Genomic DNA, 12,722 nt, shown 5'->3' on the forward strand with positions numbered 1-12,722 from the left:
CTTTGATTGGGAACTGTAGCTGGTGAACCCTCCGAAGGGCCTAGAATGTAGCATGTTCTATACTTATTTTGAAACGGTGTTTTCCATTGAACATTTTCTACCAAGCCCAGTCTGAGAAACTGCTCCGTTTTCTCTTTGCCTTTCTAGGGCATATATGCTAATGAACATGCTTAATTCTCCGTCTCACAACCTCTGCTCAGGGAAGTGGAACACCATTCTCTTTGGTTACAGATGGGGAAACAGACGGGTTCAGTGTTTTCTGCCTGGGACCTTGGGGAGATTAACTGTTAGTCTTGGTAGGCAGCGAATCACAAGATCATCCTGGAAGACTGTGGGGTGTCAGCTTCTTCCACTTCTGTCCATGTCTTGCAGACAACACTGCCCTGTCCTATCTACTTAGGGACATCACCATTAGTGTCTACCTCTCCTGACTCTCCTGATTGCTTGCCTTTCCTCATGATCTCTATTTTTTTTTTTTTTTTTGAGATGGAGTCTTGCTCTGTCGCCCAGGCTACAGTGCAATGGTGTGATCTCAGCTCACTGCAACGTCTGCCTTCCAGGTTCAAGCGATTCTCTTGCCTCAGCCTCCCGAGTAGCTGGGATTATAGGTGTGCACCAACACACCCATCTCATTTTTGTATATTTATTAGACACAGGGTTTCACCATGTTGGCCAGGCTGGTCTCAAACTCCTGACCTCAGGTGACCTGTCTGCCTCAGCCTCCCAAAGTGCTGGGATTACAGGCGTGGGCCACTGTGCCCAGCCTTCTCATGATCTCTTATTGGCTTTGGGAGAAGTAAGAAGTTGACTCCCTCAACTAAGAGCTTCAGTGCCCTATTTTTTTTTTTTTTTGAGCTGTAGTCTCTCTGTGTCGCCCAGCCTGGAGTACAATGGTATGATCTCAGCTCTCAGTGTCCTTTCTATGAGAAGACAATGAGCCCAGCATTTTTGGCCCCCAGGTCTTTTTATGATGCTTCCAGCACAACCCCCTGAAGCCCCTCTGTCTTCCTGGTTCCATCATGAAGTGTCCGCTGCTGGGGTCACTATGTTGGGTGCCATCCAAGTGGATGTGGTCATTTTCATCCCTGCCCTGGCGTTGTATCCCCAGTGATGTGAAGGAAAAAGACGAGCAAAGAGAAGCAGCTCCACAAAACCTGTTTCAGTAGGTTATGTTTTTATTCTACGTTATTGGTAGGACAGGGAACAGGGCCAAGACCTCCACATTCCCCTGGGAAGAAAAGTCAGGAGAATTAGATACATCTAAAGTGGGCACAGGACGGAGGCCAGATCTTCCCGGGAGGTGGCTGGAAAGACTTAGGCTTAAGCCACGGGAGCCAGGCCGACCTGGTTGTTTGCCCTGTCGAAGACAGTAAAGTACTGGCGGATGAAGACATCACCCAGGATCCAAAGCTCTCCAGATTCGGTGGGGACGTTCATGCCCTGGAAGCCACTGATGCAGCTCCCCTCGCTCTGGAGAAAAGGAGAATAAAAGTGGAGCTGGGACACCGATTCAGTAGTGATAGGCGCTGGGTGATAAACATCCAGGGCGCCCTGGTCCAGCTGCAAGGCACGTGCAAGGAGGAGCTTCCTGGCTCAGTGTCCAGGGACTCGGCTGTTCTTGGCCTGGAGTCAGCCTGTAGAAGCTGTCCACTGAACGACTGGTTTCTATGCATTACTGGCCATTATCTGGTGTTTCTGGCAGGCACAGGAACCCTGACATCAGCATCAGTGCTAAGGGGCTTAGGGAGAATTCAGCTGCTAGGAAGGAGTTTGAAAACCCTGCTGCCACAGCCTTTTCTCATTATTATTCTGATCCGGTCAGGGGCAAAGCGGATGAACTCTTAGCCCTCTTGCCTCAGTAAGTCACTGTGCTTCGACCTTGTCTGCAGATCACCTGGGGAGCTTTGAACCCCCGCAGCCCCATCCCATTGCTCAGGCCTTTCCCTCTCCTAATGTAATCAGAATCAGTGGGGGAGCCCAGGCATCAATGCTTCTTGTTGAGTAACATGAGTCCACTGGCAAAATTAATTTTCCACCTGACGTTATAATAACAGAAGGGAAAGAGGTTTCTTGTGGCTCGTATAGCTGAAGATTTGCTACTTGATAGAGATGGTAGAAGTGTCGGAAGCCCCAGCCTATGGAAATTAGGATTTCCATTTGCCCAACCCTTGGTAGGTCTGATGTGATCAGTCTCATTTGGTTAACCTAACTGCACTCTGAAGGTGGGGAAAGCTGCCATCTCTATTTTCGGATGAGTAAACAGGGTGAGATGAGTTGTAGCTTGCTCAGAATCAATGGGCTAGTGATTCAGACCCAGGACTTGGACCCAGGGGTCCAAATAGAATCCTCTTTTCACTCCATTAATCTTTGCTTCACTTGTTCCCTTAGGGGGCTGTATCCGAGTTCTTATTCCTGCATTTGTTTTTAATATATTCTTTTTCTCTGGAGGCTGTCTAGGGCAGATGTTCGTCTGCCTCTGCCTGTTGGCTTCAGCTCGTGGAAGTGCACTTTCCCTCTGTAGAGGGGGACTGTGTGGCCACATTCTGTGTGAACCCCTCTAGTGGTTGGTCCAGAGCCTCCTCACCTTCAGGATGTAGGCACTGGGTGGCAGGGGGTACTGGACTCCATTGATGGTGAAGACGATGTCGGGCAGGCTGCTGATGGCTGAGCAGCTGACCACCATCTGGAAAGAGTGAGGGTGGAAAAGTTAGAAGGGTTTTCGTCCCTTCTGCCTGGCACACCCACTACTTGAGTGTAGAACAGAGCAGTCAGGGCTGGACTCACGTCGCCGTCTGAGTTCTCGCTGGCTCCGATGTCGCTCTGGATGTTGGCAATGGGGCTGGTTGGGCCGGTCAGCAGAGAGGTGCCAGTGTCAACAATGGCCTGGCAGCCCTCAGCGCAGGCGATGGTCTTTCCGTTCATGGTGATGCTGAGGGCAAGAAGCAAGTTAAGGTCCCTGAGCCCTCAGGGGTACTTCTCTCCAAGGAGGAACCAGGAGGTGAACCCAGACATTTCTTCCCCACCCATCCATTGGCCAATACGTGAAATTTCTGTTCCTCTCATTCACGCCCTCATTCATCCCGCATTCATTTACCCTACAAATATTTCGCGAGTGCCTACTCTCTGCCAGGCATGGGAAACGCCAAGCTAAACAAGACAGCCTCACAGTTCTAGGCTGCAGGGAGCTCCCGGCCTAGCTGGCAAGATAAGTTATGTTGGCAGAAGGCAAGATGATCAGCCAGGCATGCGGCAGGGAACAAAAACAGGGTCCAGGGTGAGAGAAGGTGAAGAGGAGAAGCCAGGTGAGCAGACACCCAGGGATGCCAGGCAGGTGAACAGAGAAGGAGGACATCATCAGGGGACGGTACGCGGCGAGGGACAGAGACCAGAGGGCTGGGGCAGGTGTTGGAGGAACTGGTGAAATTCTAGCATGGCTGGACAGACATGAGGTGATCCATGTGTCCTGGTTTGCCTGGGCTGGTCCCAGTTTTAGTACTGAAAGTCTCTGTCCTGGGAAATTGTTCATTCTTGGGAAAACCCACACAACTGGGCACCCTAGCAGGCCAGCTGGGAGAAGAACAGCGCAGAAATGAAGCTGCAAAGGAGACCGGGGAGGCCCTGAAGGGGAGGGTGGAACGAAGTGACTTGAGACAATTTCTTAGCCATTTTGGCCCACTTCTAGACTGAAAGTGACATGTTTCCTCGAGTGGCAGGAGTGTGTGCTGGTTCACAGGCCCCTTAAATTGTGAGACGTGTGGACAGGTGGGTCCCCCAGCTCTCCCCAGGGATGCTGGTGGATGGTCCTGCCTCCGTGACTAGGAGGACAGTGGCTATCTCACCCTTGCAGAGTCTCGGCTTCCCAGACAGCTCTTCCCTCCTCCTCCTGCAGGGAGGTGTATTTCTAGGGGTCTCGGTGTTGGCCAACTTCCACCTTCCCCCTGGAGTGTGTTCCCCTTTGCCAGCTGTTCCTGGGGGGATTCTGGAAAGCTTGTTAGCTATGAATCCATAAGGAAATGGGATCTGGGGCCCAGGCCTGGATGCTGCCCATCCATGGCAGTCTCACCTGTCCACGGTGATCTGCCAGTAACCCTCAACAGTAACAGGCACCCAGTTCAGACTTCCAGTGTAGTAAGAAGAGTCAATGCCACCAAATATCACCACGCTGCCACTCTTGTCATCGCTATGGAAAGTGAGGGGAGAAGACACCAATTTTTTTGTTCGTCCATTTGTGTGACCATCTGCTGTTGCCTCGTGAGAGCTACCCTTGATTGGGCACTTTCCAGGGCTGTCCTGAGGGTGTGACCAATGTGGTTTGTTTTCCTCTTAGGCCAGGGCCCATGCAGTGGGCACTGTCATTGTTATTTCCACTTACCATGAGGACACTGAGCCTGAGGGAGGTGAGGCCACCTGCCCAAGGTCACACGGCAGGGGAGTGGTGGAACTACGTTTGGAAGAACACAGGCCTTATAGGTTGAGTGTATGGTTTCCATCGTGGTACCCACTCTAGTTGCCATGGGGACCCCAGGGAAGTGAGTGCGTGACAGTGTCGGCTCTTAAGGACTTGATGGTGGAGGCCACTGGTTCTTAGGTGGAAGCAGTTTTGCCCCCAGGGGACTGTCTGGAGACATTTTGGATTGTCATGATTGGGTGGGGGTAGGGGATGCTGCCGGCATCTCATGGGTGGAGGCTGGGGATGCTGCCAAACATCCTACTATGCACGGGACAGTCCCCGGCGGCAAGGACTTATGCTGGTCTGAAATGTTAACAGTGCCCAGATTGAGAAACTCGGATCTGGCTGGGAAGATACAATGGCCCCACATGAAATATTTAAGTGCTCATAAAGGCAGATGATGTTTCAGAGCCACCTCGAACATCCCAGCACTTTGGGGGGCCGAGGCGGGTGGATCACGAGTTCAGGAGATCGAGACCATCCTGGCTAACACCATGAAACCCTGTCTCTACTAAAAATACAAAAAATTAGCTGGGCATGGTGGCGAACGCCTATAGTCCCAGCTACTTGGGAGGTTGAGGCAGGAGAATGGCATGAACCCGGGAGGCGGAGCTTGCAGTGAGGCGAGATAGCGCCACTGTACTCCAGCCTGGGCGACAGAGTGAGACTCCATCACACACACACAAAAAAGAAATTAATCATCCGAGCACTGGCCATTTCTAAAACTTGACTCCACTCACAGTACCCACCCCACCTTTGCTGTGAACATCTCCCAGTGCAATGCAATATAGTGAGGAGCTAGACGCGTGGTTACCAACCGAGGAAACACATGAATGACGGCGAACCCTTTCAAGAGAGGACGATGTACGTGAGTGTTAGAGGAAAGCTGAATGTCTTAAGAAACTGGAGGATGCCCTCAGGTATTCTTGCATAACACTCTACTCAGCCCAAACTGACATTTGATTTATTCTTTGTTCATTTGTTTGTTTGTTCATTTATTCTTTGTTCATTCCTAGAATTAGCCCATGGTCACAAATGGAACGTAGATTTTATTAAATCATAAAAGAAACTTGCTTTCATGATTGAAAAATGTCATCATTCATGATATGTCTTGATCAAATCTTTTCATTTTTGTGCTATGGAATTTTGGTCTAAGTGTATTCACTTTATTTTATTTGTTTATTTATTTATTTATTTATTGAGATGGAGTCTCACTCTGTTGCCCAGGCTAGGATGCAGTGGTGCAATCTTTGTTCACTGCAACCTCCGCCTCCCAGGCTCAAGTGATTCTCCCTGCCTCAGCCTCCGGAGTAGCTGGCAGTACAGGCACCTGCCACCCTGCCTGGCTAATTTTTGTACTTTTTAGTAGAAACGGGGTTTCACCATGTTGGCCAGGCTGGTCTTGAACCTCCCGCCTCAGACTCCCAAAGTGCTGGGATTACAGGCATGAGCCGCCACGCTTGGCTAAGTGTATTCACTTTAAATGGTATCTTTGGGGGCCAAGGATGAGGGAACTGGCACTGAGGGGCAAATGGGTGATGACATTTGAGTTGTGCACATCAAGGGGACAAAGATGCTGGTAAAATAAGATGGAGTGCACATGGCCCGTCGGAGACAGACTTGGCACTATTACTCTCCAAAGACACACTTCTCCAGCCTCAGACATTGACTTTCAAATCCCTTGCTTCCCAAGACCCTCTCCATCGCAGCCAGCCTTGGACAGCTCCTGCTGGGCCGGAACACTGTGACGTCTGGAGGGGGAGCTGGGAGGAGGCCCCTCTCCACTCAACTTACGCGCTGAGGTAGACAGAGAAGAGGTCCTGAGAAACCAGGCCCTGGTTCCAGATGTTGTCAAAGACAGGTGTGGCCCCGGAGGAGGAAATGCTGGGGTAGGCCAGCCCCAGGATGCCGTCGAAGGGAGCGAAAAACAGGAAGGAGCCGGGTTCGCTCTCGCTCAGGCCGAAGATCTGGTTGGTGTCAGAGATGCCTCCAACCTGGGTGGGGAAACCGAGATGATGTTCACCATCAGGTCATGTTCACTGAGCTCTGGGTGCCAGCCTCAGGCCCAGAGCCACCCTGGTTCATCTCATGCAGGACTTGGCTTCCAGGGTATCAGCCCGGAAGGACGGGAGAGGGACTGTCTCCTGGAATGCTCATTCCTCTGCTGGAGGTAACCGTGGCAGTTGCTCTCCAGATGGCCACAGTCTATGACTCAGGGTGAGATTTTGCTGGAGAACAGATGGTCACTGGGTGTTTGTGTTTCTGATGAACAAATGCAAAGCAGACCCCAGACCCCAGGCGTTTGACCCCTGCCATGCCCCGCAAGTAACAGGGAGGGCTTGTGGAAATTTTGTGAGTTTGGGATGTTGCATGTCGGGACAAGAAGGAAGAAGAGGAGGTGCCAGTAGAGAATTGAGACTTTACTGACTCTCCCCACACTCCACAACATTCCGCTTGGGTGGAGCTGAGGTTGGGTTATGGCTCCCGGCACCCCACCCTTTTACTGACTGCCACCCGAGCTAGCAATGTCTGTGACATCTCTGCTGCTTCTCCCCGACCCTGCACCCCCAATCAGGTTACATTTGTGATCACCAAGACCCGTCTTGCTGGAATAAGCTTATTTTGGGGGTGCCTGATGGGGAGATGCAGCGGCAGCCTGCAGGTGCCCACCTTGACAGTGTCATATCCGAGGATGCCTGTCATGCTGCCGGTGCCGTAGGTGATGGAGACTGTCTCGCTGGTGGACTTGTAGGTGGAGGAATCCTGAGGGTTGAAGAGGTTGTGATCCACTGCAAGGACAAGCGGTGATTGTTATTCTCTGAGAGCTGGGTGAAGGTCATGGGCTGGGATGTCTTCCTGGGATGGGGTGTCCTGGCCCTGGGATGGGCTCTGGAGGTGAGCAGTGATCTTTCCCCCTAGACTCTTGGAGCCCAAGAGACCCCAGGTCCTGTCCTGTCTCATTGAACTACTGGGACCATTCACTGATGGCAGGTCCCCAGCCAACCCCAAGGGCCTCCCGGTGAACCCCCGGGCCAACATTGAGCGGGGCAGGCCCGTGGCTGCCCAGTGACGAGCACTTTCACCGTCTAGCCCCCGGCCAGTGCTCGCGTTATGATGTGGATGATGCCACAGACACCTCATCTTCATTAAAACTCAGGTGAAAACACTAGAAGAGGAAGGAACCTGCAACACACATTGTTCATGACTTCCAAAGACAAACTCTCTTTCATTAGCAAACCAATGATTTTTTTTTTTTTTTTAAGCAAGGTCAGCACTGACCTCTGGCATATTCTAGCCAGGCTTTGAAGCCATTTTCTCACACGCACTGGACTCTTTCCTGGTGGGCTATTCTACAGCCCTTTGGCCCTGTCTTGCTTTGGGCCCCCCATACTTCCTCTCCCAGGCTGTGGTTATTTAGGAGAGCTCTCTGCCCTCGGACTGTGTAGTCTTTGACCGCGGGGATCATATCACTCATCCCTTTACCCCCTGAGCCCAGTGCTTGGCAGGTAGTAGGTGCTCAATAAATGCCTGTTGAGTGGCTCCAGCAGGCTTGAGGTGGGAGCTGTCTGAAGCCCGCGGGTGTTCAGGGTTCCCCAGGGTTGGCTGGTGCTGGGAAGCAAGAGAGTGGGGTAGGGCGGGCTGGGCACTTACTGCAGGCGAGACTGTAGCAGTAGACTGAGGGCACCCACAGGTTGGAGGAGCCGGTGTCAAAGACGACGGTGAAATCCTGGGCAGGAGTTCCGATGCCGATAGTGCCGAAGTACTCCACCTGCGGAGGCGAGGACAGGGCAGTTCATGGACCGGGGGTCTCTGTTTTGAGGCCTCCCTAGGGGCTGTCTCTGGGTCATCTCCTCAGTCCGCCTCTCCACCTTTTCCTTTGTTCCTCACGGTTCTTGACTTTCTCTTCCCAGACACTGCCTTCATCCTTCAAAGCCCAGCCGTGGCGTCCCTTCTTCCTTGAAGTCTTCCCTGATTGCTCCCCCAATTTACCCTCTGCTCTCTGTTAAGCACCACAAGCACCTAACAATCTGCTGTTCCCTCTTCAGCTGTTGTTTTGTCTGTCACAGTCTTCCCATCCTTACAGCGTATATTCTCAGAGGGTGGGGGTGGAAACTTCTAGCACCGGGCAAGTGACATCTTAAGTGCTTGTGCCTTAAATTGTTTATCAGAAGCTAAGCAAGCCCCTTAAAGATGGAAACGTGTGCAGTTTCCTTATTTCTATATCTAGATGTGTACAGCAGGTTGCAAGAAAGGGCTTTGCCAGTATTTTTATTCTTTTTTTTTTTTGAGGTAAGTCTCGCTCTGTCGTCCAGGCTGGAGTGCAGTGGCGCAGTCTCAGCTCACTGCAGCCTCTGCATCCTGGGTTCCAGTGATTCTCTTGCCTCAGCCTCCCAAGTAGCTGAGATTACAGGTGTGTGCCATCACGCCCGGCTAATTTTTGTATTTTTGGTAGAGACAGTGTTTCACCATGTTGCCAGTCTGGTCTCGAACTCCTGACCTCAAGTGAACCACCTGCCTCCACCAATCGACCAGTATTTTTCTTCTCAGTGGCAGCATTTTCCCCCCTTGCCGGCTCTGTTCCCGCCACACTGGTCTGCTTGCTGTTCTTTGGCGATGACCAGTCACTCCTGCCCTAGGGCCTTTGCACTGGCTATTCCTTGCGCTAGGAAAATGTTTATTCTAGATCTTTCCTTGGCTGATCCTTTTTTCCAAAATCAATCATTCAGATCTCTAGTCAAATGTCCCCTTTGTCAACAGGCCTTCCGTGACCACTTTATCTAAATTTGCCCCCCTCTATCTTCTTTTTCCCCATAGTCCAATTAATTAATTAGTCATGGCCCTCATTATTACCTGAAATTATCTTACATGCTTGTTTATTTGTCATCCCCTTTAGAGTATAAGTTTCAGTAACTTTGGTTATTCACCATCATTTTGGCAACTTGCATAGCCTCTGGCACATAGAGAGGTGCCAATGTTTGTTAAATATTTGTGAACCAAATAAATGCGCTAACTAAGCCTCTTACCAAGGGCCTGCCAGACCCCATGCTGAGCACTCCAGAAAACATGATTGTGTTAATTCCTGGCAACAACCTCTGATGCTAGATATTAGTGGTTCTGTTTTCCAGACCAAGAAACAGGCTCAGAGTATTTAAATGACTTGTCCAAGGTCCTGTGGCTTAGAGGCACTAGGACCCACATTTGCACCAGGTCTGCTGGATGGCAGAGGCCAGTCTCTGAACCACGGGCATCACTGCTTTGTGCCCTGTGCCAGTCACAGAGGGGACATACAATATCTGCGGGAGGGCAGGGTGTTTGCTATCAGGTCTCAAATAAGAAAGTCAGGGTGATCTTTCTGAAACTCAGATCTGATCTGTTTAAGATAAATCAGAGGCAGTTAGGATGGAGCCTCTTTGCGTCCACCCCTTGGCTCCTCGGACCGCAGTCTGCAGCACCCTTCTTCCCTCCCTCTGAGCTCCGCTTCAAACGCACTGTGCTCCTGCCTGCTACAGGGTTTGGCACAAGGGATCAGGCTCTGCGGAGTTCTGTCTTGTTCTCTTGGAAACTCCCGCTCTTCCTGCATGGCTCCAGGGAGGCTCCCTGCCCAAGTGGCAGACTCTCGCAGTGTGACACCTTCACTCTGTAGTCCTCCTGCTGCCTGTTCTTTTCACTGGTTTGTAAGACTCCTTGATTACTGTGTTTGTCTCCTAGGCTATGATTTTGCTCACCGCTGTTTCTCCCTGAGCCCAGCACAGGCCCTGACATATAAGGAGGCGCTCAGAAGAAATTAACATTGCATGAAGGAGTGAACGAATGAATGAATGAACAAAAGAACAACAGCTTTGACTGTGAGCTTTCCTGCCTGCCCTGGGCCCCTGACATCTAGGGGGCAGACTCTGGGTCACTGCCTGGAGCCTCAGGGCCCCGGCCCGTCCTCCAAGACCCCTGGGACACCCTCTTTCCTACTGGCCAAGTCCTCAGAGCTGGCCCCACCACTTGCCCACACACTCACATCCAGGTAGTTCTCCAGGGGCTGTTCGTGTAACAGGGTGGGAGCCTTCCCCTGGGGGAAGTACTTGCTGGCTGGGTTGAGGTTGTGCTTCTTCAGGAAGTCCTTCAGCAGGCCACGCTCGGACAGGGTGCGCCTCAAGGACTTCTTTCTGATGAGGGGGACCCTGTGGTTTGGAGAAGGAAGAGGAATTAGGCAAGGATTCTGCACAGCGGGTGCTGTGGCAGCCCCAGAAGGGAAGGGAAGCTGGTCTAAGAGAGGAAGAAGGAAGGAAGGGAGACGCCCCCACTTCTGCCCAATAATGCAAAGAAGTTAAGCTGACTAGTGGTGGAGCTGGGAACCAAACCCAGGCTGGACTCTTAACCAGCTGATCTAAGAGACGAAGATGGAAGGAAGGGAGAAGCTCCCACTTCTGCACAATAATGCAAAGAAGTTAAGCTGACTAGGGCTGGAGCTGGGAACCAGATTCAGGCTGGGCCCGAGTTTTAACCATGTCTGCAGGGCTGCCTCCCAAAAGGGCAGAGAGAGAGGCAGAAAACGGGGATGGAGACAGCGGTAGAGAGAGAGAGAGAAAAAAGGGAAGAAGGAAGACACGGGAGGAAAGAAAGGTGATGTGAGAGGCAGCATCTTCACTCCCACGCCACCCGGACTCACTTGTACATGATGCACTCAGAGAGCGCCACCAGACCCAGCAGCAGCAGCCACTTCATGGTTGTTCCCGGATCCCAACTCGAGGGAGAAGGCAAGACGGGAGGAAGGTGCAGAGCAGCAGCATGAGCTGCCCCTTATATACAGCTTGGGTCCCACCTTATCGGCCTCGGAAAGTCACTGGTTCCCTTGATCCCAAACAGAAAAGCTCCTGATAAGATTGTCTCTGCCCTGAGCCACATTCTGAGACCTTTCCAGCTGAGGCACTTTCCATTGTAACCTTGTGCCATGGGGAGGGGGAAGGGTGCCATGGGGGTGGACCCGCAGAGAGAGAGAGAGGAGCAATGACCTGGAGGCTTTTTTCTTTTCTTTTCTTTTCTTTTTCTTTCTTTTTCTTTCTGAGCAATGACCTTGAGGCTTATTTGTTTTCTTTTCCTTTGTTTCCTTTCTTTTCTTTCCTTCCTTTCCTTCTCTTTCTTTCTTTTTCTTTCTCTCTTTCTCTCTCTCTCTCTTCTCTCTCTCTTTCTCTCTCTTTCTTTCTTCCTTTCCTTTCTTTCCTTTCTTTCCTGACGGAGTTTTGCTCTCTCGCGCTGCCACAGGCTTATTTCTGAAGCATCGACAAGGGCCTGTGTTAAAACTTTACAGGCTGAGCATTTCGACAAAGTTGGTTAAAAGTGCGTTTCAGACACCACTGGACAGATGTGAAGGAGCCCCAGGTGGCCTGATTTGTCCCAGTGGGCATGCAGCTGGGGTTCTTAGAGAGCAGCCCCCGACTCAGTCATAGGTGGTACTGGTTGTGGTCACTGCTTATCCACAGCACATGGGGGGTCGGTCGTTTGGGACTCAGGACACAATTCCCCACATAAATGTCATTGTGTGGGGTTGTTGGGCGTCTGACTAGCCTATGGGACTTGCAGTTTGCTTTTGGTGTAACTGGGCTGAGTCTGGGTACACGGGGGAGGAGGGAGAGAGCACCGGGAGAATGCTGCCTTCACTTCCTGGAGGAGGTAAACTTCAGACAGGCCAGGTATGTCTTTGGAATCTGTGTCCCTCCCTTTCTGCACCCCTTCTCTTTCTTTTGCTCCTTTCCCACCCTCTCCACCTTAGAGATCCCACCTGGGTCTGATTTCTCCAGGTGCTCCAGGCTTACAACTGAGTTGAAATCAGCTACAATGGAGTGAAGCAATCTGGGCAAACAATTCATAGTCGTGGGTGAGTGACTTAGAAAGAGGATGCTTGGCTGGGTGCTGTGGCTCACGCTTGTAATCCCAGTACTTTGGGAGGGTGAGGCAGGTGAATCACCTGAGGTTGGGAGTTTAAGACCAGCCTGGCCAGCACAGTGAAACCCCATCTCTACTAAAAGTAGAAAAGTTAGCTGGGCATGGTGGTGGGCGCCTGTAATCCCAGCTACTGGGGAGGCTAAGGCAGGAGAATCGCTTGAACCCAGGAGGCAGAGGTTGTGAGAGGTGAAGCCGTCTGGGTTTCTGAGTCGATTAGGGACTTGGAGAACTTTTGTGTCTAGCTAAAGGATTGTAAATGCACCAACCAGCAGTCTGTGTCTAGCTAAAGGCTTGTAAATGCACCAATCAGCACTCTGTGTCTAGCTGAAGCGTTTGT

At 51.5% G+C, this 12,722-nt stretch overlaps 1 protein-coding gene across 1 annotated transcript; it reads right to left on the reverse strand.

The window, feature by feature from the left end:
- Positions 1-1,145: 1,145 nt before the first annotated feature.
- On the reverse strand, positions 1,146-11,487 carry LOC129388378 (pepsin A-5-like). The gene is made up of 9 exons (XM_055078511.2): positions 11,112-11,487; positions 10,461-10,623; positions 8,102-8,219; positions 7,121-7,239; positions 6,245-6,444; positions 4,064-4,180; positions 2,785-2,929; positions 2,585-2,683; positions 1,146-1,470 (listed from the first exon to the last, which is right to left on the reverse strand). The coding sequence occupies exons 1-9, from the start codon at positions 11,165-11,167 to the stop codon at positions 1,321-1,323; spliced, it is 1,167 nt and encodes a 388-aa protein (XP_054934486.1). The 5' UTR covers positions 11,168-11,487; the 3' UTR covers positions 1,146-1,320.
- Positions 11,488-12,722: the final 1,235 nt, after the last annotated feature.

This window comes from Pongo abelii, chromosome 9, assembly GCF_028885655.2.
Source record: "Pongo abelii isolate AG06213 chromosome 9, NHGRI_mPonAbe1-v2.0_pri, whole genome shotgun sequence".
NCBI classification, from domain to species: Eukaryota; Metazoa; Chordata; class Mammalia; order Primates; family Hominidae; genus Pongo; species Pongo abelii.

What these genes read in the sequence shown, in the direction of transcription:
- LOC129388378 (XM_055078511.2), bottom strand. Translation starts at nt 11,167, where the DNA reads ATGAAGTGGCTGCTGCTGCTGGGTCTGGTGGCGCTCTCTGAGTGCATC. An exon ending in CTGCTACAGTCTCGCCTGCA is followed by an intron (nt 7,240 to 8,101) that starts GTAAGTGCCCAG and finishes TTGTCCTTGCAG; the next exon opens with TGGATCACAACCTCTTCAAC. An exon ending in TCGGATATGACACTGTCAAG is followed by an intron (nt 6,445 to 7,120) that starts GTGGGCACCTGC and finishes TTCCCCACCCAG; the next exon opens with GTTGGAGGCATCTCTGACAC.